This window comes from Grus americana, chromosome 2, assembly GCF_028858705.1.
Source record: "Grus americana isolate bGruAme1 chromosome 2, bGruAme1.mat, whole genome shotgun sequence".
Taxonomy (NCBI): domain Eukaryota; kingdom Metazoa; phylum Chordata; class Aves; order Gruiformes; family Gruidae; genus Grus; species Grus americana.
This window is the reverse complement of record NC_072853.1, coordinates 25,029,515-25,055,430: the sequence shown is the minus strand read 5'-3', so window position 1 is coordinate 25,055,430 and position 25,916 is coordinate 25,029,515. Positions and strand designations below refer to the sequence as shown.

The following is a 25,916-nucleotide window of genomic DNA, read 5'->3' as shown; positions in this document are numbered from 1 at the left end:
CTTCCTGTGGGAGCTACGGGCATGCTGCGTCAAAAGCTCACTGAAACACAGATGTTTCCCTCCGTGACTGTCATTTCCCTGAACTGGATTTTTCTGATAACATTTGGTATTTTGGAATATTCCCACCTACCTCTAGGTCAGAATGACAGAAACCAGTCCAAGCCTATAACAAAATTATTTTGAGTAGAACATATAGGAAGACCTAAAAGAGCTTGATTACGTCTACACTGATGTCCCTGCTGCTTCTGTCACTAGCTAGCTCAGATACTGACAGCACAGGAGAGTCAGCAACATAGACCGCAGTGCAAAAGGCTAAAGGGACAACTGAGCCTGTGCACTTGGATTCTGTAGTTGTATTGCTAATAAATGCACCACGTGGTTTCAAGTTAACTTGGTGCCATCTGTACGAACAGCAACCACCTCTTGATTAAAATGCTGTATTAGGAAAACTGTCTTGCCTATAAAATAAAGCTGTGAAAACTCTCCAAAGATAAGTGATAGAAGAAATATTACAGGAGATATTTAATGTACACTTGAAAAACCCCAGAAAACAATTTCGTATAACCAGTGATATGAGCTAATAGGCCTATAATTCCATGTTTGCTTTCTGTTAATTCGAAGGATTTTTTTCTCAGCTGGGTAGCAAGTCTTTGCATATTTATTTTTCTCAGTGCTTAGGGCTGATAGAAATTTGAATGTGAACAGTCTGCCAAAGTGTTCTTCACCTCCCAAGACACTCATGAGCTCTATCAGTCATAATGACAATTTTGCATTGATGACTAAACACTATTTATGTCAAAGGTTTAATGAGAACAGACTTATCCTTCATACAGGGAATTCAGTTTATTTTTGTCAGAATGTTTCTATAGTTGAATGATATGGTTATGCACAAGAATGTGAACTGTAATGAAAAATAATGTAAAATTAAGAAAGACCTTGAAGAACACAGTACTCCTTAACAGTGAATTTTGATTTAGGGTTCTGGGTCAGCCCAAAAAGCTGATCATTTCAACAGGAAAAATAAATAAGGTGAACTTCCAAGGTCAAAGAGGGACATGGATTACTCATCTAACTGAACTGTCCTCTTCCTCTCCCCTTAGTTGGGAAATGAATCCTTCCTGAAGCACTGCATCAGAAAAACTGAAATTGTTCAAAGACTTGCTGAAACCATTCACTACTTTGAGAACAGGTCACTGAGCATTAGCCCAGGTACCGCAGCCATAGCCCAGGTGAACAAGTTCTCAGGGGACAATTTTTTTTGCAACCTACACCTTCCTTCAACAATCCCCTTCAAGTCTCTCTCCCAGACCCAAACCTATGTATTGGTGGAGACTTAGCCCCAAATACCCCAGACATTGTGTTGGATGAGATATCCTAGCCAGGACACAGATAACTATGTTCTCATGTCAGCTGAAGCTCAGCACAAGATCTCAGCCATGGCCCAGGTGGAAAATATCTCAGGAGATAATTCTTTTGACACTCCGCTCTTCCCTTTGGCAACCCCTTTCCAGACCACTAAACTGGAGCTCCCACTCTTTGTGTCTCTTCTAACCCTTACCCCAAACCTAGGTGTCAGGTGAGCTCTAGCCCAATATTCCCAAACAATTATTTTTGTCCCCCGTCCCTTCCTTTGGCAATCCATTTCCAAACCCAGTCCAAATGGAGCTCTAGGCTTTCTCTCTTCTCCCAAACTTGAACATAACCAGATCCCTAACCATAGGTTTGGGCTGAGACTTAGCCCAAAGCCCCTAACTATCAACCAGATGAGAAACTTCTCAAGAGGATCATTCTTTTTGCAGCCCCCTTCCTGCCCCACTCTAAACAGGCATCCAAGCTTTGCCTGTTCCCTGTCCCTCAGCCTAACTGTAGCCCCAGCTCTAACACCTGATATCAACAGAGACTAGCCCAAGGCCCCAAGCCACAGCCATGATGATCAAGTTCTCAGAAGAGACTTCCTTCGGCAACCCTTTCTCAGGTTGACTCAAAGTGGAGCTCTAGGCTCTGCCCTGTTAAAACTCTAACTTAGTCTGAATGCAAGGGATGGGTTGAGCCTTAGCTCCAGACCCTGAGGTAGCACCCAGATTAAAAAGATCTCGGGGAAGAATTATTTTTGCAGCCTACTCCTTACTCTGGCTGCTCCTTTTCTGCCCCACATCAACTGTAGCTCTAGGCCTCATCTCTCTCCCAACCATGTATGTAACATCAACACTAACTCTAACCCCAGACATCAGCTGAGCCTCCCCCAATATGCCCAGCCATGGCCTGGATGAAGAATGTGTCTTGAATTCTTTTCATGTCCTGCTCCTCCTTGGCTTCCTTAGTATTTTCAATGACTTATGTACTGAGTTCACCTTAAAGCAATTTGGTCTTGATCTATGTGAGATAGTATAATTGCATATTGTTCAAGATTTTTTTCAACTTCCTGACACAAGAGAAACCTTCAGTGTGTTTTGTTGGGATTCTGCTTATTTAGAGCCGCAAGACACATGGCTTCAATATCATTTGAGATAATCATAAAACCCGCATGGAACAGGTATTTTGAGATCTATGAAATAATATTTCCTTTCCCTCATGCCATGCCAAGTGGCAGGTGCTGAGTTTTAAATATGGCTGTGGAAAAGTATTATATAGGAGATGTCTAATAGCAGTTGTGGTAAAACAAGGAATGTTTGCAGGGACAAGGGAGATTACATTTTCGAAAAAAAATAAAACTAAGCTTTGTCTTCATTCTTTTTGGGTTTGTCTTTACTTTCTCTTTGTGATGTGTCATTCAAACTTCTGCTGTGATCCTTGTGAGAATGATATGAGAAAGATGTTTTATATTCAGCACTGTCAGAAAGAGTCCTTGGAGTAGCTTTGATCAAATCTATCAAGGCATTTGAAGATTAATACTAGACTAATATCGGTATCAAAATTAGTATGAAATAGAATGTTTGCTTTATTTGATGAATACTGTCAGAGTAGTATGTTTGTTCCTGCCATTTTTAATGAGTCACACAAAGTTTCTTCAAAATATTTCAATTTGCTACAAATTGTCTGCCTACTTATGGCTGTACCTCATTAGCTCAGAAAAAAAAGCTATTTGTTTCAGATTAACTTGCTTCACCTGCCGAATCAAACCGAAAGTGGCTATTTTCAAGTGAGGATCTGCTACCTTTTTTCCCCCCCACATAGATGTGTTTCGTACGACTGCTCGGCCATTCACGATGCTGCCACTCGGTGGTGCCACGGTGCTGCATTTAAAAAGCTTCAGCGGGTCTTAAAGTCAATCGCTTCTATTGTGGAATTCAACCTCGCCAGGTTCTTGCAGTGTTTTCTTTAAAATGAACGATATCTACTGTTCTGTGACCTCGGTTTAAAACAAAACCCCAAACTTCCACTGTAGATGAATGATGCTTTCAAAGTTATTAGATGCATTTTTTTCAGCTAATGTATTTAGAACTAAAACTAGGTGATCACTGTTCGGTCACTTCTATCTATAAAGGGCAACATCTTAAACAAAGAAACTACTTCTAGAATAATTTCTTTGGCACATTAGGGTGGCTGAATTGTGTGACCAGTACAATGATAGTTAATACTTTCTGATAACGTGCATGGTCTATGCTAAAGCATAAAAGGCTTATAAAAAAAGGAAGTATTATGACTTTGAATAAAAAACTTAATCTTCTAAAAGTACATAAATGTCTACCAGTAAAATGCTCTGCCTGAGATTGTTGCTACCACTGCTTCCAGCAATATCCTTTGTTCCAACTGATGTCAATTCGCAAAGCAAGACTTGACTGCCTGGTGGTATCATTAAAAAAAAAAATTAGGACTTAGAAGCAATTTGGGAGTACTTTACTAAAAAAATTTGAAAGCAGTAAAAACATATAAATACTTGTATGTGAAAGACATATTGACTTTACAAAATAAAGCAAAGTTACGAGTATATGAAAACAGTGTAAGCTATCACTGTGCTGTTTAAACAAATTTTATTTTACTACATCTTAAATTTCAAGTATCCCATGCAGATTTCAATGCACTAAACCCAGATATTTTTCTATCAGGCTATGACGGAGGAACATGTTTTATAAGTAGAATTGCAAATGGAAAGAATGGGACACAACATCACTTTCCAGCAACGCAACAGTGAGGAATGCTATAGTCACTGTAAAGTTGCTCAACAATGCCAGCTCTGAGGTTCTGACAGCTCAAGTTCTGCAGGAAATCTGGATGCTGAGAGACTGGATTTCTGAAAAATCAAGACGTGTTTGGGGTCAAATTTTTTAGGGCTCATTTTTAAAGAACGTGGAGAAATGCAGTTTTGGAGTTCCTAATGACAAAACAACTCCCACTGTGATACAAAGATCTGTGTTTTTCATAAAGCTATTGAATTTGATGTATTAAGCTGGTTTGTGGGAGTTAAGATCTTAGAAAATACGGCTTATAAAAAGTATCTATGTCATTATATTACCTTGTCTAGTATGCTTAGAAATAACTAAAAGCACATCGATTACTATGGGGGTTTTTTTGCAACATTTTCAAATGCCTCCTCTGCAGAAGAGATGGCCTCTGAGGGGTCCTGATCCCCGCCTCTGAAGCCTGACAGGAAGGAGCATCTACCTGCAGGTCCCAGAGACCCCCGACACGGCCCCAGGGCTGCTCCTGGCGTTACACCGGCGGTAACAGCACGCACAAACCGGCAGTTACCGGATCCGCACTGGAGCTGGGCGGCACTCCGGGGCAACCGCAAACGAAAATAGAGCCGATTAGTGACCGTTACCGCGGAAATGCACCCACGTTGCCGTGGGTCTGGGAAGGCCTCGCCGGGGCAGGGACACAAGCGCTGAGGCCGTCCCTCACCCGCTGCCTCAGCACCGTGCCGGGGGCGGCCGGCTCCGCGCAGCGCTGCACGTACTACAGCACGGGTGTGTTTCTGTGGGGGGGGTGCCCGCAGGGGAAGGAGCACGGCCCGCCGAAACTGCGGTAGAAGCCGACAAGCAGCCACCCCAAGCCGCCTTCCCCGGGCGCAGCTGTCCGTCCTGGCCCAGTGTGCAGCACCGCGGGGTCTCCTGCCCCGGTCGCAGGGGCCCTACCGCCGGGCGGCGCCAAGCAGCCCCTCAGCCTCCACCGCCCCGACCCCCGCCCCCGCCCCCGCCCGCCCCGCTCGCTGGCTGCCACGTCAAGGTTGCTCCCCGCACCGCCTCCCGCCTTCCCCACGGCCGGCACCGCCCTGGGCAGGGCGGGGCGGGGCAGGAGGAGGAGGAAGAGGAGGAAGAGGAGGAGGAAGAGGGTGCCAGCTGGCTGGCCGCTGAGGGGGCGGGAGGCGGGGAGCTCTAGCGCCCGCCCTTCAGGCGTCACCCTGCGCCCCGCGCGCGACGGTGATGGCGGTAGCGCGCTGCGGCAGCGCCGGGCGCTCGGCGGGGCGGTGACGTTGCGCGTGAGGCGGAGGGCGGGGAGGAAGAGGAGGAGGAGACCCGGGCGCCTCCGGGGCTGAGGCAGCCGCGTCCCGCCGAGGCTCCCGCTCGTGTCCTGTCCTTCCCCCCCCCCCCCCCCGCCCCGCTCCCGGCGGCTCCGGCAGGCGAGCGCGACTCTCCTGAGGCCGCGATGCGCTCGGCCTGAGCGCTCCCTCGCCGCCCCGTCTGGTTTGGGCCTCTGCGGGGCCGGGGGCCGCGATGGCTGCGGGGAGCTGGCAGGAGACGGCGGGCCAGCAGGCCGAGGAGGCGGCGGCCCGGGTGCGGGACCTCCTGTCCGGCGGCCTGGGCCTGCTGCGCGCCGAGTTGGGCCTCGAGCTGGGCCTCGACCCGCAGGGCCTGCCCACCTGGCTCGCCCTGGTGGTCCCGGCCGCGCTGGGCCTGGGGCTGCTGGGGCTGCTGATGGCCGTGGCCTGCGGAGGCGGGCTCCGTAAGAAGCCAGCGCGGAGCGCGGCGGAGAGGAAGGGCGACGAGGCGGTCGGCGCGGGCCTGACAGCCGGCGGGGGCCAGGGCAAGGCGGTGGGCCCGGGGCCCGGGCAGCTGCACCTGAAAGGCGACGAGCAGAAGAAGCGAAACAAGAAGAAGCTGCCGGAGAAAACGGCGCGGGTGAGGGGGCCTGCGAGGACCGCGCCGCTCGGGAGGGAAGGGGTGAGGACACGGTGGCGCGGGGGAAGGGGGGATGAAAGGCTCTTTGACAGCGGCAGCATGGGGACGGCGGCGGGGTTTGCCGCGGCACCCAGCCGGGCGCGGCGAGACCCCTGCGGGAAGGGGAGGGGAAGGGGGAGGAAGGTCGCGACTGGCGAGCAGCCCTGAGCGCGACTGCCTCTCCCCAGAGCCTTGTCCCCGGTGCCCACTGCTCGGTAAAACGCTTGCAGGTTGGTTAGGTACCGGTGAGAAGGGGAAGGGACCCACCCCACACCACCCCCCTCCAGCGTCTGGAGACCATAAAGCTGCCTCGCACGGTTCAGCTGGGCGATAGGTGCCTGTGGGAGGGGGGTCCTGACTGTCTGCTTTGGAGCCAACTCGTGTCGTCTGGGTTACTCGATTGCTTTGAAAACCTGGGGGAGCAGCGCGCACATACGGAAATTACACATTAATAGTTGGTGGTGAGGAAAACGCTCGTTTCTTTTTAGAAGCTTTTTAATAGAAACAATTATATGAAAGCATTATTTTTTATTATTATTAATCGAGTGCTTGCAGGGTTAGGAACTAGTAGTGGAGACTTTAGTATAGCTTAGGTTTTCAAGCCAGGAGTTGCAGTCCAGGCAGGTACAGACTATTGGAAATAGCATTGTAAGCCCTGTAAGTGCTGTGATGATTCAAACTTGAGTAAGGCTTTTTGCTGTGTCTCTTCAACAGAACATGTTAACGTCAATCTTGCAGTGAGCTTGTCTCAGTAGGAATATGTCTGATTTAGTTGTTACAGTAAGGATCATCTCCTTTAATAAGGAAATCTGTGTCTTAGTAGCCCCTTAAAAACAGATCATTCCTGCCTTTTTTTTTAAATCCTCAGTATGTGGTGTGGGAACCGTCCACCTTCAACAGTGTGCATGCACTTCATGAGAAAATTAGTAGAATGCAGGAATTATCAACTATCTTTCTGAAGTTTCCAGTCATCATAGTTTTGGAGCTTGAAGGGATTGCTTCTATAGCTTTTATATTGTTAGTATGTTTGTAATCCTATTTATGCCCAAATGGATTATAGGAATGAAAGTGCAGCAGATGTCCCCTGCCTGTTACAACTGTGTCTTTTAATTATATCTTGCTTTATAAAATCTGAATTGTTTACCTAATGACCAGAAAAAGGAGACAAAATGGGTTTGTGCCTTTGAGTCTGTGGCAGTGTTAAGTCTTGAGAAGTTTGGTTTTCTTTTTTAATGAGAAGTTAAGGCTAGAATCTCTTAAAATTAAAAAAAAAAAAAAAAGTCTGCATGCGCCACCAAACCGTCTTTGAGCAGTGAACTACTGAAGTTGATTCTGGAAGTTGCAGGAGGCTGAACGCTGAGCACCAAGAAGAGGAAGCATTGTGATTCAGAATCTTTCTAGTGTAGCTAGGTCTCCATTTTGGAGAAGGCCAAATTCTTCAAGACTTAGTACATCTGTTATGCCTTCTGGAAAAGAAAGACTAATCCTAGAAATAATTTGGATTTTGCTTGGTTTATTTTCTTTAAACTCCAGTATAAAAACAAGGCATAAACTCTTGCAAGTCATCATTGAAGACATTAAAAAATGCCTGAACAGAAGATAGAGTTAAGAGGTAGATACACTGTTAACTTGACAATGATCTGTAGTGCAGGGCTTCATAGAAGAAAAGTTTGGTTTAGTTAGGTTTTATGTAAAAATAGACATTTTTGTTGGATATAAATATTTATACTGTTTCAAGCTTCATTTATGCAGACACAAAATAATGAAAGTTGAGGCTGTGTAAGAGTAAATATTTTCATAATCAAAAGAGTAAAATAGTCTTTCAGCTGTCAAGCTGTCATTCTGTATTAAGATTTTTAAAGTTATATTTACAATACTCTGTATTCATTATTTCCATGCAGAGGTAAAAAAAAAAAAGAAACCACCTTTTCCAAAAAGAAAATGCACAAACTGAATTATTAACTGTAGTGCAAGTAGGTTTATACTGGTGGCAAAGTTTAATAGGCCTGCCTCATGCTCATTCTTCTAATTAAGTTCAGAGAAGCCTGTATTAGCATGTGCCAATATTTTCCGACTTTCACACAAAAAATTCTCAAAACAACATTGGAAATTTAAAGATGCAACAAAAATTCTCACTGATTGTTGCCTTGTCATTTTTGTCTTGTGGTTTTGTATGCTGTGATGCTAATACTGAGGTCTGTGAAGGGAAAAGAGTAAGCCTGTTACCAGTAGATTTACTACAGGGTTTGCTATGCCAGGGTCTAGATTTCCACTGAGGGCATTTCAGAAAGCTTAGAGCAACTGGTCTGTAGCATTCAAGAGCATACTACAGATGTCTAATTAAAAGCTGTAGGGTTACTTTAATACAGAATTACTGAGCTCATCGTATGGCAGGTGATGTGTAACTCTCATCAGTCAGGATCAGAAATGTTCTTCACTGCACCCTTTCTGAGGAAGAGTGTTATTGCTTTTTTTCTTGCACATGGCTTTATTCAGTTCCTGTATAGATCGGGTACAACTTACCTGATATTTTTAGTTAAAATAAGTTTAGTTGAATAGCACTGCATTGACTGGATACAGTAGCAACTATGAGATTCTGTTTATTTACTTGCTATAGGCAGACTGAGGAAAAAAATGAAGCTGAAATGGTGTAGTGTTCATTAACACTATAGTTTACAGAGTCAGTTCTGGCTTTCTCCAGAAGGAGAGCAAGGTAGTAGTATCATGCTATCCTTACTTTAGATTCTGCGCAGTAAACCTGAAGCCCCTTTCTTTTTAATTTTCTTTTGGCTCCTGGTAGGGGTTGAGCTCTTTGTCTCCTGGCAGAGTTCTCTGGCCCCTGTTAAGAATTTTTTTTCCTTTTCAAAAATCTTTTGATCTTTAATTTTAATTCCTTTTGCTTCTGAATAATTGCTGTGCCCCTCTCTTCTACTTTGTAAACCTTCAGCAGAAAAAGGTGAAACTCTTCTTACATGGCTTCTGTATGATCTGCAAAACACCATAGAAACTTGAGAATAACCATCTTCTGTACTCTGCTACATCTTTAGAAAGCAATTCATACTGTCTGTTTGTAGATGCAGAAAATAACAATTTGACTATGTACTTCCTATTGTGTGAAGTACACCTGGACAGTGAACACTACACATTTTAGTAAAAGCATTTGCATTCATTTGCGAAAGTTTCCTACTTGATCTGCTTGAAAGACCTTTTCGGCTATGACTGTTTTATGCTTATTCCACTTAGACTGCATAAAGAGCTTTTCATATTTTCGACTGATACTCACATGTTGGTTTTGTGTATGTGTTGTCAGATTGCAAGAGAACTATGGCTGCAGGATTCTCCAGTGCTCAAAGAGAAAATTGCTTAGTTTCTTAAGTGAAGCGTACAGAAAATAATATCTATAAACAAATTCTTTCATTGGCCAAAGATATTCTAAGTAGGCATATCTTTACAATGTGTAACTAAGGACTTTGACTAATATGGCCTTGTAAGTCTCAAATGATAGCAATTGTTACTGCCATTTGAAGTGTGAGACTGAGTTATCCGTTGTGCTGTACCATATTTAAAGCCAACATTTTTCATTTTAACAATCTCAGCAAAACCTTTATTCTACTTTTGGATTATTTTAACGCCCTCAAAAGAATGTGTGTGGAAAAGGTTTATTTAAATATTGGGATTTTAAGGTCAGCAGGCAAGAAGTGCATTCCGAAATCAGTAGTGTTATTGCCAACATTATTTCTGCCTTGTTGCATCTTCACTGTTGCTTTTAGGATGAGGAAAAAAGATGGTAAATGATAAATTGCACAATTTGAATGAATTAATATTGTCAGTAGATGTTTAATATATTACCATAAAGTTTAAAACTTAGTCTTTTTGGCTGTAGTTTTCTTTTAAAAGAAACATTTGTGAATACTATAGAAAAGCTTTTTTTTTTTCCTGCTTCTGTTACTGTCTTTAGTATATCCAAAAATGGTCACATGAATTTTGGTTAAAATTCTATGATTCATCTGTGGGCAGAAAATAAATGTGGAAAGCTTCCACTGAAAAGGAGACTTTTACAATTCAGGGTTACATTTCTCCCTGAATATCAAAAGTATGAGTTTTTAAACGTATTTCTAATGGTTGTTGTTTACATAATCAGATAGCATTTTAAAGAGTCACATGGATAAATTTTTCCAGAGGGTTCTTAATGGATATGAATTAGTTTATTACTTCAGAGAAACAGCTGAATTTTTTTGACATTAAAGATTAAAACTTTTATTTATTGAATTTTTGAGGGATTAGGAAAGTGGTTTTCAGTGTGAGGTATATGTGTAACAGCAAAGCAGCAAAGCAAGGTACAGAACTAAAAAAGTTAGTTGGCTGTAAACATTTTTGATACAAGGCCAATACTAGATGCATGAAATCTGTTATCTAACTCTACCACTAAATAACTTAGAAACAGTGATTCTTTCTCCAGCTTAAGATCTTGAATGTCATGGGTACTAACATGGATTGAAAGACATCACACCACTAATAATATGGCTGTGTGGAATCTGGCGAAAATAGAGGGCTTTAAGAACTGATTTTTGTCAATGGGTTATTTTCAAGATCAAATATCAGGTCTTGGTATCCCTGTGGAATCAAGTACTGTGAGCTTTGTTGAGAGGAACTTTTAGAGAGTGTTTTGAGACGCAGATCTGTAAAATATTCTTCGTTTCCAGAACGCTGAGGGAAGCATACTGCATCTTAGATATGAAAAGTCTAGTTTAAAGCTGGTTGTTGCAGGAGAAGAGGGGTTAGGTGACCTGATCTTTCAATTTCTATTAATAGTTACAAAATAAGAAGTTGGCATGCTGGCTAACTACAGTAAGCAATGCACTGCTGAAATCATGCCAAGGGTGATATGCAAGCGTAATATAACATGGCAAGACTTAAATACCTGTACTAGTTAAATTGAGGATCAGATCTGATATTTGAAGGAATAGGTCACACTAAGTTGTAACATGGCCTTTGTTTTACTTTAAAACAATCTGATTGTGATGCAGAGTTAAAATAACTTTTGGGGTTTTTATAACAAAACTATAGATAATATAGTTTGAATTTGCTTTAATTTCTGCAATTTTTAAAAAACTGTGAAATACTTATTTATGCTTAATGTCTTATTCAATTTTCAGTCTCTAATTTATCTGAGTAATTATGAATGTGAATTAATATGAAACTTGTGCGGACTCAGTATCAATTACTACTCTTGACAATTGTTTTTCACCTAGTGAAATTAATGGGTAACAGTAGTATAATGCTTTGCTTATTTTCATCTTTTCTGCATAGTAACTTCAGTCATAGCTTTTTGTTAACAATAAACATGACTTAAAAAATTATTACCGTTTTGCCTAGGGAATATATAGGCAAAGGTGTATGCCTTTACTCTTAAAGGTGATGATAAAGACTAATTTAATGACTGTCTAGAGCTTTAATTTTATATGTTAAAGAATACATGCTAATTTTCTTTCCTTTATTATGCGAGGGGAAAATGGTAGACTAGTGTAACAACTATAATCAAGTCTGTCTGAAAAGAACAATGGGATGTCATGCTTAGTCATGCTTCATGTTTGACTTCTAATTTCTGTTCTGCTATGAAGTTTTGACTTGTGAAGGAAATGGGCTGTGGGGGATATGCATAGGTAGAAATTGTGGAAATTTGGTCAAGGTAGGAATTATTTTAAATATTCAGTCCATTGCCAAACTGCTACAAAGTGATAAATGTGTTCATTTAATTAGATAATTTATGGCACGTACAGCTGTAGCTGTTTTGAAAGCTGGTAACATTCAGAAATTTACCTTTTGATAAGGAATTCTTGTGTTGAGTAGGATTGAGATGAAATGAGGAGACCTGTTTTCTTCCCCCTCTCATTTCTGTGTTGGGTAAATATAGAATTGCAGTAGATATTTTGAGCACCAATCCATTACTCTGTCTGCTTTACTTCATAATCTTGCAAGCATTTTTCAGTCAACAAATAATTGCATTTCAGTAATAGTGTATTTTGAGCTTTGCCTCATCTGCTTTCTGCAAATTTTTTTATTATTCACACTTACTGTTTACGCAGCCTAATGGACGGTCTCTCCTTGATGTATCTGAGGATGAAGTAATACAAACGGTCCGTAAAGAAAATATAAAGCAGCCTGTGGACACAGAAAAGAAGAATGAAAAGGTCAGTTATGGATATAAAATGACAATGTCAAAGTTCAATGCATGTTATTTCAATATCAAATAACTCTACTTGTGATGTGAAATCTTGTTACTTATATGGGTGAAGAGGCATATTTCTTACTATGAAGAGTACTAATCTAATTTGGTGTTGGAAAGAGCTAAAGTAGTATTTGCTTAACTTATGAGATCATGCTTTATCACGGAATGTTTGCATCAAGCAAACCCCTCCTTGCCCTCCCCCGCTAAGCACTGATATCTGTATTCACCATGTGAAAATGTTAAGCCTACAGAAATTAAGTTTGTGTTTCGTCTTTGCTGGCTTCTATGGAGATACAACATAATGATAGTATTGGTAAGTGGCTTGTAAATGGCTTAACAATTGGGGGACTACTATTCAAAGGATTAAGACCATGTGCCTGATTATTTCTGTTGTCAGATGTATCCATTAGTGATTAGAGTTCTTAATTTCTGATGACAAATATGGGCTTTGAAGTCTGGTGTGAGCTTTTTGTTATGCAAATTGAACAGCTACATTAAAAACATCTTTTTAAAGCTTGGTCTGTAGCTTTATCTGAAAGGTAACCATACTAATGGCAATGTTGGTTCTTTGCACTCTGAGGACTTCGTCCTATCTTCCAACCTTATCATAAATGCTATCATTTGTAGGCAGCATTGATATATTTATGATAGGCTTTTGACAGTAGTTCTTGGCTTGGTTCTTTTGCTAACATTGGGCGTGAAATTTTCCTACTGTCATGGATTTCTAATGTATTTCCTTCAACAAAATGCCTTTATTCTAACTATATTGAGGTGTATTGGAAAAATAAATGATTATGCTTAAACAGTCAGAAACCAGTATTTGATTATTGTAGTTTGTTTGGCTTGTTCAAGCTTTCATTAACTTGACTATCCTATAATAACTTCTTTTGCAGTTAGTATGTTGGCTAAAAGACTGTATCCTGTTAGTTAGCTAAAGGGCTCTAAACGTTTTTAGCATTGGCAAATAGACTTTTCTGTGAAATGAGTTTGCCTTAAAATTCCATGCTGTGCACTTCCTTCTCTTCTCCATGTGTCACATATCAGATTGACTCTGCAGGGTGTTTTTCAAGAAATAATAAAATTTGATCCTGAAGGAATAACTGTATTTTAATTCTCAACTTTCACTTTATCTCAAGCAGGTTTCCATGTTGGTAAGGTCTTTAAATGGTAAACTTGAGCTTTATCTTAAAATTGCAACATAGTGATCTGAATTTTAAAATGCTAAGTTGAAGCTGTAGCTCCAGGAAATCAGTACCGCTATAAGGATATGGGTGTTTTTGTATCACTTTGGGGAACCCTGGGCCGAGCATGATTGCCTGAGAGTTGATTGTTACCCTTCAATTAAAAACATACCCAAGAACTTTCTTTAAACTATAGGTAACTTTACAGGCATCTAATTATTTGGTTAAGCCTCTCAGGGCATCTGTTACTTTTGTGATATGAACATGCTAGGAAAATTTTAAGGGGTCCTGTGTATGTGTCTTTCTATAGCTTGGGATGGGTGGTGTAAGTCAATGGGTGGGATTTAAGTAGTCTGTGTGTAGACATGTAAAAATACGTAATCTATGACTTGAAGGGTATGAATTTTTTTTTGTGCTTGAATATATGCTTTCAATTAAAATTGCACTCTCTTTGTGTTTCTGTATTTCTTAGCTGCTTCAGTGTTGTGAATTTGACGTATCTTCAGGATAGTCATTCCAGTTATATCCTCTTGTTCTGCTCTGAGGGAGGGCAAGCTTTGGGTAATGTCTGGATTGTGATTGTTCATAGGGTTTATGATTCTCTTGACACTTCGAATAGTTTCTTCCCTTTTTTCAGTTTTAGCGACTTGCACAGCAGAGGGTTATTTTGTTGGGGGTTTTTTGGTTTTTTTTTTTTTAGTTTCTAGTGTAAGGGACTCTATCTAAGAATAGACTCTGTGGATATGATTGCAGGGTCAGAATAACAGAATGGTTTGGGTTGGAAGGGACCTTAAAGATCATCTAGTTTCAGCCCCCCTGCCATGGGCAGGAACACCCTCCACTAGACCAGGTTGCCCAAAGCCCCATCCAACCTGGCCTTGAACACTTCCAAGGAGGGGGCATCCACAGCTTCTCTGGGCAACCTGTGCCAGTGCCTCAACACCCTCATAGTAGAGAATTTCTTCCTTATATCTAATCTAAATCTACCCTCCTTCAGTTTAAACCCATTACCCCTTGTCCTATCACTCCATGCCCTTGTAAACAGTCCCTCTCCAGTTTTCCTGTAGGCCCCTTCAGGTACTGGAAGGCTGCTGTAAGGTCTCCCCAGAGCCTTCTCCTCTCCAGGCTGAACAACCCCAACTCTCTCAGCCTGTCTTCATAGGAGAGGTGCTCCAGCCCTCTGAGCATCTTCGTGACCCTCCTCTGGACTCACTCCAACAGCTCCATGTCTTTCTTGTGTTGGGGACCCCAGAGCTGGATGCAGTACTCCAGGTGAGGTCTCACGATGGGGGAATAGAGGGGCAGGATCACCTCCCTCGACCTGCTGGACACGCTTCTTTTGATGCAGCCCAGGATATGGTTGGCTTTCTGGGCTGCAAGCACACATTGGTGGGTCATGTTGAGCTTTTCATCAATCAACACCCCCAAGTCCTTCTCCTTAGGGCTGCTTTCAATCCATTCCTCACCCAGCCTATAGTTGTGCTTGGAATTGCGCTGACCCACATGCAGGACCTTGCATTTGGCCTTGTTGAACTTAATGAGGTTCACATGGGTCCATCTCTCAAGCCTGTCAAGGTCCCTCTGGATGGCATCCCTTCCCTCTAGTGTGTCAACCGCACCACACACTTGGTGTCGTTGGCCAGCTTGCTGAGGGTGCACTCAATCCCACTGTCCATGTTGCCGACAAAGATGTTAAACAGCACCAGTTAAACCAACCCCTGAGGAAAGTCACTTGGACATCAAGCCATTGACCACAACTCTTTGAGTGTGACCATCCAGCCAATTCCTTATCCACAGAGTCGTCCCTCCGTCAAATCCATGTCTCTCCAGTTCAGAGAAAAGGATGTCATTTGGGACAGTGTCAAATGCTCTATGCAAGTCCAGGTAGATACTATCAGTTGCTCTTCCCTTATCCACCAACACTGTAACCCTGTCATAGAAGGCCACCAAATTTGTTAGGCACGATTTCCCTTAGTGAAGCAGTGTTGGCTGTCACCAATCACTTCCTTATTTTCCATGTGCCTTAGCAGCATTTCCAGGAGGATCTCTTCCATGATCTTGCTGGGCACAGAGGTGAGACTGACTGGCCTGTAATTCCCTGGGTCTTCCTTTTTTCCCCCTTTTTAAAAATGGGGGGTTATGTTTCCCCTTTTCCAGCCAGTGGGAATGTCACCGGACTACCATGACTTCTCAAATATGATGGATAGTGGCTTTACAACTTCATTGACCAGTTCCCTCAAGACCCACGGATGCATCTCATCAGGTCCTGTGGACTTGTGCACCTTCAGGTTCCTTATACGGTCTTGAACCTGATCTTCTCCTACAGTGTTTAGTTCTTCATTCTCCCAGTCCCTGCCTTTGCCTTCTGCAACTTGGGCGGTGTGGCTAGAGCCCTTGTTGGTGAAGACTGATACAAAAAAGTTGAGTACCTTGGCCTCCATATCCTGGGTAACCAGGTCTTATGTACCATTCCAGAGAGAGCCCACATTTTCCTTAGTCCTCCTTTTATCACTGATGTACCTTTGTTGCCTTTGATGTCCCTGGCCAGATTTAATTCTATCAGGGCTTTAGCTTTCCTAACCTGATCCCTGGCTGCTCGGACAGTTTCTCCATGTTCTTCCCAGGCTACCTGCCCTTGCTTCCACCGTCTGTAGGCTTCATTTTTGGATTGAGTTTTCCCAGGAGCTTTTTGTTCATCCATGCAGGCCTCCTGCTTTTTTTGCCTGACTTCCTCTTTGTTGGGATGCATTGCTCCCGAGCTTGGAGGAAGTAATCCTTGAATACTAACCAGCTTTCTTGGGCTTCTTTTGCCTCCAAGGCTTTGTCCCGTGGTACTGTACCTGGCAGCTCCCTGAAGAGACCAAAGTCTGCTCTCCTCAAGTCCAGGGCAGTGAGCTTGCTGTGTGCCCTCTTTGCTGCCCTGAGGATGTTGAACTCCACCATTTCATGGTCACTGCAGCCAAAGCTGCCCTTGAGCTTTGCATTCCCCACCAGCCCCTCCTTGTTGCTGAGAACAAGGTCCAGCATGGCATCTCTCCTCATTGGCTCCTCTGTCACTTGGAGAAGGAAGTTAATCGTCAACATGTGAACCAGGAACTTCCGGTATTGCTTATGCCCTGCTGTGTTGTCACTCCAACAGATACCAGGGGTGGTTCAAGTCCCCCATGGGGACCAGGGCTTGTGAACGTGAGGTTCCCCTATCTGTCTATAGAGGGCCTCATCTGCTCGGTCTTCCTGGCTGGGTGGCCTGTAGCAGACCCCCACTATAATGTGCCCTGTCCCTGTCCTCCCTGTAGTCCTGACCCATAAGCTCTCGGTGGGCTCCTCATCCATCCCCAGGCAGAGCTCCATGCGCTCCAGCTGGTCTCTGACATAGAGGGCAACACCCCCCTCCTCATCTCTCCTGCCTGTCCTTCCTAAAGAGCCTTTATAAATCCATTCCAATGCTCCAGTCATAGGAGCCATCCCACCACATCTCTGCAGGTGTGTGCACATCTCTAACTCCTCTTGTTTACTCCCCATGGTATGTGCATTTGCATAGAGGCATTTCAGTTGAGCCCCCACTGACTTACTGGCTGGAATTCTTTTGTGCTGCACTGCAGGTGCTCTCTTGCTGACCTGTGATCCTTCTCCAGGCTCTGGGTATCCATTGCTGGCACTGACAGCTGGAACTGACTGTGGTTCCCCTCCCCTGGCAACTTGAGTTTAAAGACGTCTTCACCAGCTTGGCAAGCCTATGATGTTAAAAATTCATTGCCCGTTCTGTTTGCAAACACACAACTGCCTTGTCCTGAATACTAGACATAAACAGACCATTAGGGATGAGGAAGAAAGGTTGATTTTTCTATTGTTCTTGCGTGAGGGACAGTGCATCTTAAGGACTTCAAAAATTTTGGCCTGCTGAGTTCCTCATGTGCTTTTTGGCTGATGGCAGAGCCAACACTGGCACCCTTCTATGTTGCAGAAGGTGACACTTTGAATGCTTCTGCAAAATGAGCTAGCTACCTTGCTCAGTTACCTTTAACATCTCTTGCTGTTTTCAGTGAGTTTGTTACTGAGATAGCAAGTGTTACAGCACTAAGTTTGGCAGGTGGCAAGTAAATGGTATAACTAATTAAGGTTCTGGTTTCACAGATCAGGTTCTAGTAACTCAGGAAAGTAAATATATTTTCAAGAATGGAATTCTCAATCTTTTTAAAAACAGTGTTTGCTAGAAATAAACTTACTTAACTCTGTTTTCATGAGAAGTGTAAAATTTTATGTCAATACCTCTGTAGGAGCTAGTTATTTAGGAAACTGGAGTTATAACTTGGAGGAGCAGTCATCTTAAACTGCTGTCTGGGAGACTTTTATCCTCTTAGTACCAGAAGACAGTTGGGTAGTTATGGCTTTGTAGGTAAGAGATTCTTTAAGACCTTGACTTCCATTCTCAATGTAGCTGAAAATTGGAGACATAGGTACAAAATTGCTAATCTTTCCTCTGCTTGAGCTCCAAGAAGCAATTCATAACTGTTTTTCAGGCTGTTTTTCACTTCCCTTTTTAATTCTTTCTTTAGAAGGTACTCTGGCAAATAATTTGGCTTGTGTGTGTTCTTAGAACCAGTTCTTTCGGGTTTCTTTTGAAACCAGCCATTCCCTTTTAGAGACTTTTCAGAAGTTAGACAGCTGGTATATGGGTAACGGTAGTCTACTGAGCAAATAAATGAGATAATTCAGTTTGGGTGCATCTGTATTGTAGGTCCCCTAGTGCAGTAAACCCTGACTTAACTGTTCAGGTCAGCTCCCTAAGTGTTATTGGTGTGTTGGCACAGCATTGCATATAAGCAGTGAATTTATTACCTTTGGTGTTGCACTAACAAGCTATACTGCTTTCGGTAACCTACATGCTATCTGCTTTTGAAGCTATGTGATACTTTTTGGGCATGCTAACTCAAAGGCATCTGAACTGTATGCAATTGTGGGCCCACAGGATATGTGCTGCAGCTGTGGTGATAACTTAGTTGTTACCAGTTCTGAATTCTAGAGAGATTGTTGTACTCTTCTTGGACATCTAAGACTAGAAAATCATATGGTTTGAACTCTGGTGTAAAGCTGGCAATTACTAGTCTTACTCTGGCAGAAGCATGTATTCCAGAAAGACATCCAGCATTCTTAGAATATCCTTATTCGAATATTCCAGAGACAGTGATTCAATGAATAGTTCCACTTACAATATTTGAGTGGATAACCATCTTCTTTAAAAAGTCCTTTTTTACTCTCTCCCAATATCTTGTGTGTCATTTTTCATCTTTTCTCAATACTATCTTTTTAACACTTTAGATTGCTACTTGTTGCACCAAAACTGCAGAAGTAGTCATCTCTGTTCCTCTTTGTTTAGCTCTGCTTGTATAGCCAATAATCCATAACTGGTGAAACCTTGGGGAAAAAAACCCTGCATGTCTGTTGTATGGACTCTAATCATAGTTCCTGTTTTGAAGTAATTTTCCAAGCTGGAATTCTTTTATCCACTTTTTTTAAAGGAGTCACTATATGCTTGCTTCTGCAGAAAACGGATTTTGTCAGAGTGGGATCTGCCTGCCAGACAGTTCATACTCCTCTGTGACTGTGGTGCCATCAGCATGGCTTCTTTCACCAAGCTTTGTGATCTGTAGCATAAGTAATAATTTCTCCCACCTGCCATTTATGTACGGCATAAGTCTTTCATGTTACTTCGATAGTCTTAACTTAAGTTTAGGAATCAGTATTGTTTTCTTATTCCTTTCAAGGGACTGTCCATACAGAGGATTGTTCAGGAAAATCTGTTTTAAATTTATTCCTGCATTTCGATGGGGGTGAATTCTAAATCACTATGACAAGTGATCATTAAGTAATTATTAAGATAATGTTTTATTTTTATTCTAGTCAAAGAAAAAAAAGAAATCAAAGGGAGATGCTAAAACAGTTCAGGATACGTCACGTCTAGATGGAAAAGAAGTTGATGAAGGTACTGAATGCAAACACACACAAAAAATGCAATTAGATGTATTTTGGCTTAAATACTGTTTAAGATTTACTTGTTTGTGCTTCATAAAGAAACACAAGATACTAATTTTGTCATAACTCCACAGTCACGTATTATATCTGGAAATCTGATCTTTGAAACAACAGTATTTAATAACTTCAACTGATTTTAACTTAAACTTGCAAAAACTGGGAAAAGTCATGAATAGTAGGGCCATCATGTTGCTCATGTTTTGTTCCGTGAAGCAAAACATTGTCACTTTGCATCCAGAAAAACTTACCTTTGGCCAGTTGTTCATGTTTTCAAACTAATGTTGAAGTTGATTGCCATGTCTGTGATTTTTAAACTGAACCCATACTCAGACTTCAGCTTGATATGAAACAAGCTAAAACTCTTTCCTTTTTGCTCTCTGACTTACTGATATTTTCATTTGGGGGATGTTCTAGGAACCTGGGAAACTAAGATCAGTAACAGAGAGAAGCGACAGCAGCGTAAGCGAGACAAGGTGCTGACTGATGGTGGCTCAGGAGAATCAAATCTCCAAGGGGTGGAAAATGCAGTTACTGTATCCATTGAACAACTCATGCCTACACCATCGCTTCCAGTTGGTCTCAGAAAAAGTAAAGGTATGATGGTCAATAGGTCTGTGAATGTGTTCTAGGAAGGTAACTTGAATGCTGAAATAGTGACTTGGATTTGGATGTATGGTACATATGTTTAGAGGCGGTAACTCTTGAGGAAATTATTTCAAGCCATCTAAAGGTACTTCTCATCGTGCAAAACTCCCCCCTTTTTTGAGCCACGCTTTTGGGGAAGCTCAGGAGAGAACATTCTGGAGTAAGTGGCTGAGACACTGGCCTCCACACCAGTGCTCTGTCAGTAGCTTCACAGCTGCATAGGCATATGTCCCCATTCCTTCGCTTGTGCTCTGCTGACTCGGCCCTTTGTATTTCTGGAAATTTCAAAGGCACCCTCAGCACTGCTGCAGGCAGCAGCAACTCCTTAGCTTTTTGAACACTTTCTTGTGCGAAGGTTGTGCCCATGAGTTCTCTTTACAGATCGTTCACTGCTTAACATGCAGATGTTTTTTCCAACATTGATTTAGTAATACCTGTGCTAAAGCTGTTCATAATGGTGGAGCACATCTGGCTGGGACTTAGTAATCAATTACTACAACTAAGGATTTAATAAGGAAATGTAAGCTTTGGCTTCTATGTTGTACTGCTTAAGAAAAAAGTTGCATGGGCTGGTTTAAACTGTGTGTAGGCACAAGAATTCATATTTGGCTGCAACTAAGAAATGGTTTAAGAATCTGAAGACACACAGTTTAGATTTCTGACATACTTTTAACCTACTGTGGTGGGCTGACCCTGGCTGGAGGCCAGGTGCCCACCACAGCTGTTCTATCACTCCCTCTCCTCATCTGGACAAGGGAGAGAAAATATAACAAAAGGCTTGTGGGTTGAGATAAGGACAGGGAGAGATCGTTCACTAATTACTGTCACGGGCAAAACAGACTCAACTCAGAAAAATTTGATCCACTTTATTACCAAGAAAACACAGTAGAGCAATGAGAAATAAAATAAAATCTTAAAAACAACTTCCCCCCACCCCTCCCTTCTTCCTGGGCTCAACTTTACTCCCAAATTCTCTCCCTCCTCCTGTGCAGTGGCACAGGGGGATGGGGAATGGCCATTATGGTCAGTTCACCACATGCTGTCTCTGCCACTCCTTCCTCCTCGGGGGAGGACTCCTCACACTCTTCCCCTGCTCCAGCGTGGTGTCCCTCTCATGGGAGACAGTCCTCCATGAACTTCTCCAATGTGAGTCCTTCCCACGGGCTGCAGTTCTTCACAAACTGCTCCAGCATGGGTCCCTTCCATGGGGTGCAGTCCTTCAGGAGCAGACTGCTCCAGCGTGGGTCCCCCATGGGGTCACAAGTCCTGCCAGCAAACATGCTCCAGCATGGACTCCTCTCTCCATGGGGCCACAGGTCCTGCCAGGAGCCTGCTCCAGCACGGGCTTCCCATGGGGTCACAGCCTCCTTTGGGTGCCTCTACCTGCTCTGGCATGGAGTCCTCCATGGGCTGCAGGTGGATATCTACTCCAACATGGACCTCCATGGGCTGCAGGGAGACAGCCTGCATCACCATGGTCTTCTCCACAGGCTGCAGGGGACTCTCTGCTCCGACACCTGGAACACCTCCTCCCCTTCCTTCTTCACTGACCTTGGTGTCTGCAAAGTTTCTCACATCTTCTCACTCCTATTTCTGGCTGCAAAAGCTGCTGCTAGGTTTTGGGGTTTTTTCCCTTCTTAAATATGTTCTCACAGAGGCACCACCACTGTCATGGATGGGCTCGGCGTTGGCCAGTGGTGGGCCCATCTTGGAGCCAGCTGGCATTGGCTCTGTCAGACACAGGGGAAGCTTCTAGCAGCTTCTAACAGAAGCCACCCCTGTAGCCCCCCCTGCTACCAAAACCTTGCCACGCAAGCCCAATACACCTACTGATACACTTGGTGCTTTAATTTGCTAGAACATCGAGTTTGATCTGAGTGGCAAAAAGACTGAGCCTAGCAACTGTCTGGTACTGTGTAACAATATATTGAAATTTGCATGCCTTGGAGTGGTCTACTGAAATGTGAACTGAGTAGTTTCTGTCTATTCTAACTTCTAATGGCTTAACATTTGTCTCTTTACAGTTCAACTGACTTTTAGAGTTTATCTGAAGTAAAATTATTTCCGTGAAGGAATCAAATTTTTATATCACTTCCCTAAAATTTTGAAAGTGATTATTAAGTCATTTTGAAGAATAACTTCTTTTTTTAATAATGTCTTGAAATCCAGGTCTTACCTGGTGTTTTTTAGTGGCTCTTGTTTGCATCTTGACTGAGTGCATGGTTCTTGTCCTTGAGGACTAGATGTTTACTGTTTTCTTTTTTCTGTGCTTCACACACAGCTTCAAGAAATGGTAATTCCAACTGTCTATGTACTGTGTGGCTAGCCGTAACTACTATAACCTCTCTAGCAAGGGTCCTTTATGCATTATAGTTGCTCTTATGTATCACCTTATACCAGACTAATCTGAAAAGAATTCAGCTGTATCTAGTGTTTTCATGATAAGGTAGAAGTTAGAAATAGCTATATGTTTCTGAAATACTTGGAGCTGCCCTTTGCTTGAAAATGACAGCCTCTGTTTTAGATTTCTGCTCGGCATTCTTGGGGGAAACTAGCTAGAGTTCTTTGAAATCTGCAGTTACTTAGTTTATAGGCCCTAAATCAGTTTTGAGTTCATTGTGTCTGCAAAATAAACATAAATAATTAAAAAAATAGAGCATTTTAATTTTGTTCTTAAGGTTTTTTTTAAAATATCTTAATTTACTTTGAGATTTTTTTTTTTTCCTGAAAATATCAGTAGTGGACACTCTTTTAGAAGATTTTTACAGGTGTTGCTATTTGAGAAAAAACTTACTCTGGCTGTGTTTCCTCTTACTACTTAATCAGGTGATACACTTCTGAATGCACAAGTTAGCAGCTCTAAGCCTGCAAAGGGGGAGTCATCAATTCCACAAGGTAAGAGGCTTTCATTTTATTATGAAAAGCATAGGCTGTATTTTTAGGCATCCTAATTAACTACAAAAGTGTTTTACAGAAGTGAAAACAAAAATTGTCAGTGCAGAATTTTGTGCGGTTACTGATCTGGAACGTTATAATGCAGCTGGCTTTTATGGCTATGCAAATCTTATACTTCTAGGTTGCAGTTACTTCTTAACAGATTGAAAACAGTCTCTGTTATATGTAGAAAAAGGGCAGAATTTTCAGCCAGATTACCCATTATATGAATTGTTACTTACAGAACAGTAGAGCTTATTCTCAAGCTTTACTTAAAAACTGTTTATGCTAGCTTTTCAAACTTACTTTTTTGTGTTAATGAATTGATTATTTGGTCAAAGAAAAGCTAAATATAGATAACTGCAAAGAGCTCAGAGATATCAATCCTGACTATTGTAAAGTTTGTACTTGTTCAGATTGTATGAGATTGTAACATGAGTTACTCAGTTCTTTACATACTCCTTTGAGGCATACTTTAAATACGTTCATCTTGAAAGTAAGTAAATACATTATGTCATGTATATTTATTTACAAACATATAGTTATGTGTATCACATTTAAATGTTAAAATATTTTACTATTTTTAGACTGACTAGTGAATCTTAGTGATTTTCTGATAAGAGATATTGCTATAGTAATACTCAAGTTGAATTAGTTTGGCATAATGAAATTAAGATGGTTGTTTCTTATAGTCAACATTAGTGGTGTTGCTTTAATGAAAAGTACTCAGTGCAATTAAGCAAGTCGACAAACAAGTTATTAAAAGTGTCCAGGTCCAGAAAGTGAACCACTTTCTACTACTTTGAGAGCTTTACTTCACATGGAAACTTCCCGGACCACAGCAGAGAAGGAAGGAGCTGTATTCTTCAGAGATGCATTATGGAAGGACAGGAGGCAATAGTCAGGTTTCAGTAAGGGAAATTCTGACTGGCCATGAGGAAGAAAGCTCTTCATAATATTGCCCAGAGATGCTTTAAACTATGAGCCTTTATGATTTCCAGAACTTGAATCAAGTATGTAATTCTGAAGTTAACTGTACTTTGAGCAGAAGGTGGAACTAGGTGAATTCCAGAGATCCCTTCCCATGTGAAGTTTTCTGTGCTTCTGTGAAAACTTACTGGTCATGTAGAAGGTAAATGTTTGTAATGAGAGAGTAGTATAGTGAACACAGAATAGTCCAGCTCCTGCTTCAGGACTTCAGGTGTTTTTGCAAGGTTGCAAAAGAGTTTTTCTATGAGCCACGCTTTGGTTTCTGTCTCTTTGCTATTTTTGTTGTTGCCTTCCCCTAAGTAGTCATATTACCCTTAGAGGACATTGGCTGACATGAACAATGTTAGTGCTGTGGCGTTGTATAGAGAAAGGGCAGTGGTTTTAGGTACAGCAATGGTGACCTTACAGATATCCGTGTTGGAAATGATTTGCTTAAGAAAATCTAGGCATATCTCACCTAATCAGTTCCCTGCCAGTGAGGCTGCCTTGAATGTGGCATGTTAATGCTGCCTAAGCTGTGAGTTCATTTGAGGAATGAAATATTTGGTCTGTATTTTTGTTGGCATATGATAGTGACTTACTCGTGCATCAGGTTTTGGCTGACTGTTTAAGTGTTAGACTTGCAGTATGCAGGTATTTCTTAATCATTTGTAAATCAGAAGTTTTCCTGTTGTTTACATTGCATATATAAAAAGAGAAGATTTGATATACAGAGCCCTTTGAGAATGATTCATGATATATAGGAGGCCAGGCTGGGTGTACCAGGTGACCATTAGCCTTTGTTTTATAGGGGCATAAATTAAAAATAATAATAAAAAAAGTTTATGTACTCAATGTCTCAGTGTACTATTGACTTCTCTCAAAGTATATGTTAAACATGCTATGACTAGTAATTCCTCAGCAGGGTAGACTGCTGCAGATAGACTTGTGGTCTTTTACCTTAATGAAACAAAATATATTGCTTATGAATTATTTTGAGAGTGTTACCATGATTTTTTCCCTCTAACTTTGATGGACTCTATAGTCAATATGATAATTGTCCTCTTTGCAAATTCTGTGTAATGTTTGGGAACCATTTTCTAGTCCTTGGTCATTTCTTCTACTTCCTGTCTAGAGAACTGCTGTATGCACTGATGAAACAGAAATTATTCTTCACTTAGTTCACTGGGCTTTCCGTAAATCATCACCATATTCTGTAAAAGAAATTACCTGGCAGTGTTGGAAGCACTCCCACCCCCTCTGTTATTATTTTATTTTAATTTAGAGGCACTGGTTCACCAAGATATCAGCCCTATAAAGAAAGGGACATAGGAAGGACAGTGCAGTTCGGTGCTGGTTTTTCCTCACTCTTTAAGTTAGTGGACAGATGGTGCATATCATCTGAACTGGAAAATCAGCTGAGACAGAGCAGCAGCTCTTCTATATATCACACTGGTGTAGCAAAGCTGCTGTTCATTTGTACTTTTTTTATTGTTAAGTAATATTTTAATTCTTAATCCAGTTCGTAATTTTATATAAAGCCTTCATTATGTTTGTATTTAAGTTTCTCCAGGATTGACTGAAAGCCATACAGTAAATGGAGGAAGCTGGAATGAGAAGTCTGTAAAAATGTCCTCACAGATTGGTGTAGGGGAGGAGAAATGGACATCTGTTCCTTCAGCTGCAGCTGGGAAGAGGAAGACTGAGACATCAGCTTGGGGCCAAGACACTGGAGATGCTAATGGAAATGGAAAGGACTGGGGTGTAACCCTGGTGGGCAGGCCCTGGAAAGAGCGTTCTTTGTTCACTCCTATTGGTAAGCTATTC

At 41.9% G+C, this 25,916-nt stretch overlaps 1 protein-coding gene across 2 annotated transcripts in view; it reads left to right on the top strand.

The window, feature by feature from the left end:
- Positions 1-5,331: 5,331 nt before the first annotated feature.
- Positions 5,332-25,916, top strand: part of MTDH (metadherin) — a 37,256-nt gene continuing 16,671 nt past the window's right edge. Inside the window, exons 1-6 of one of the 2 annotated variants that reach the window (XM_054814855.1) lie at positions 5,332-6,101; positions 12,185-12,289; positions 19,410-19,491; positions 19,956-20,135; positions 23,013-23,081; positions 25,654-25,905. In XM_054814855.1, coding sequence (XP_054670830.1) covers positions 5,655-6,101; positions 12,185-12,289; positions 19,410-19,491; positions 19,956-20,135; positions 23,013-23,081; positions 25,654-25,905 — 1,135 coding nt within the window. In that variant the 5' untranslated portion in view covers positions 5,332-5,654. The remainder of the gene's footprint in view (positions 6,102-12,184; positions 12,290-19,409; positions 19,492-19,955; positions 20,136-23,012; positions 23,082-25,653; positions 25,906-25,916) is intronic. The other variant, XM_054814856.1, reaches the window with a different exon arrangement.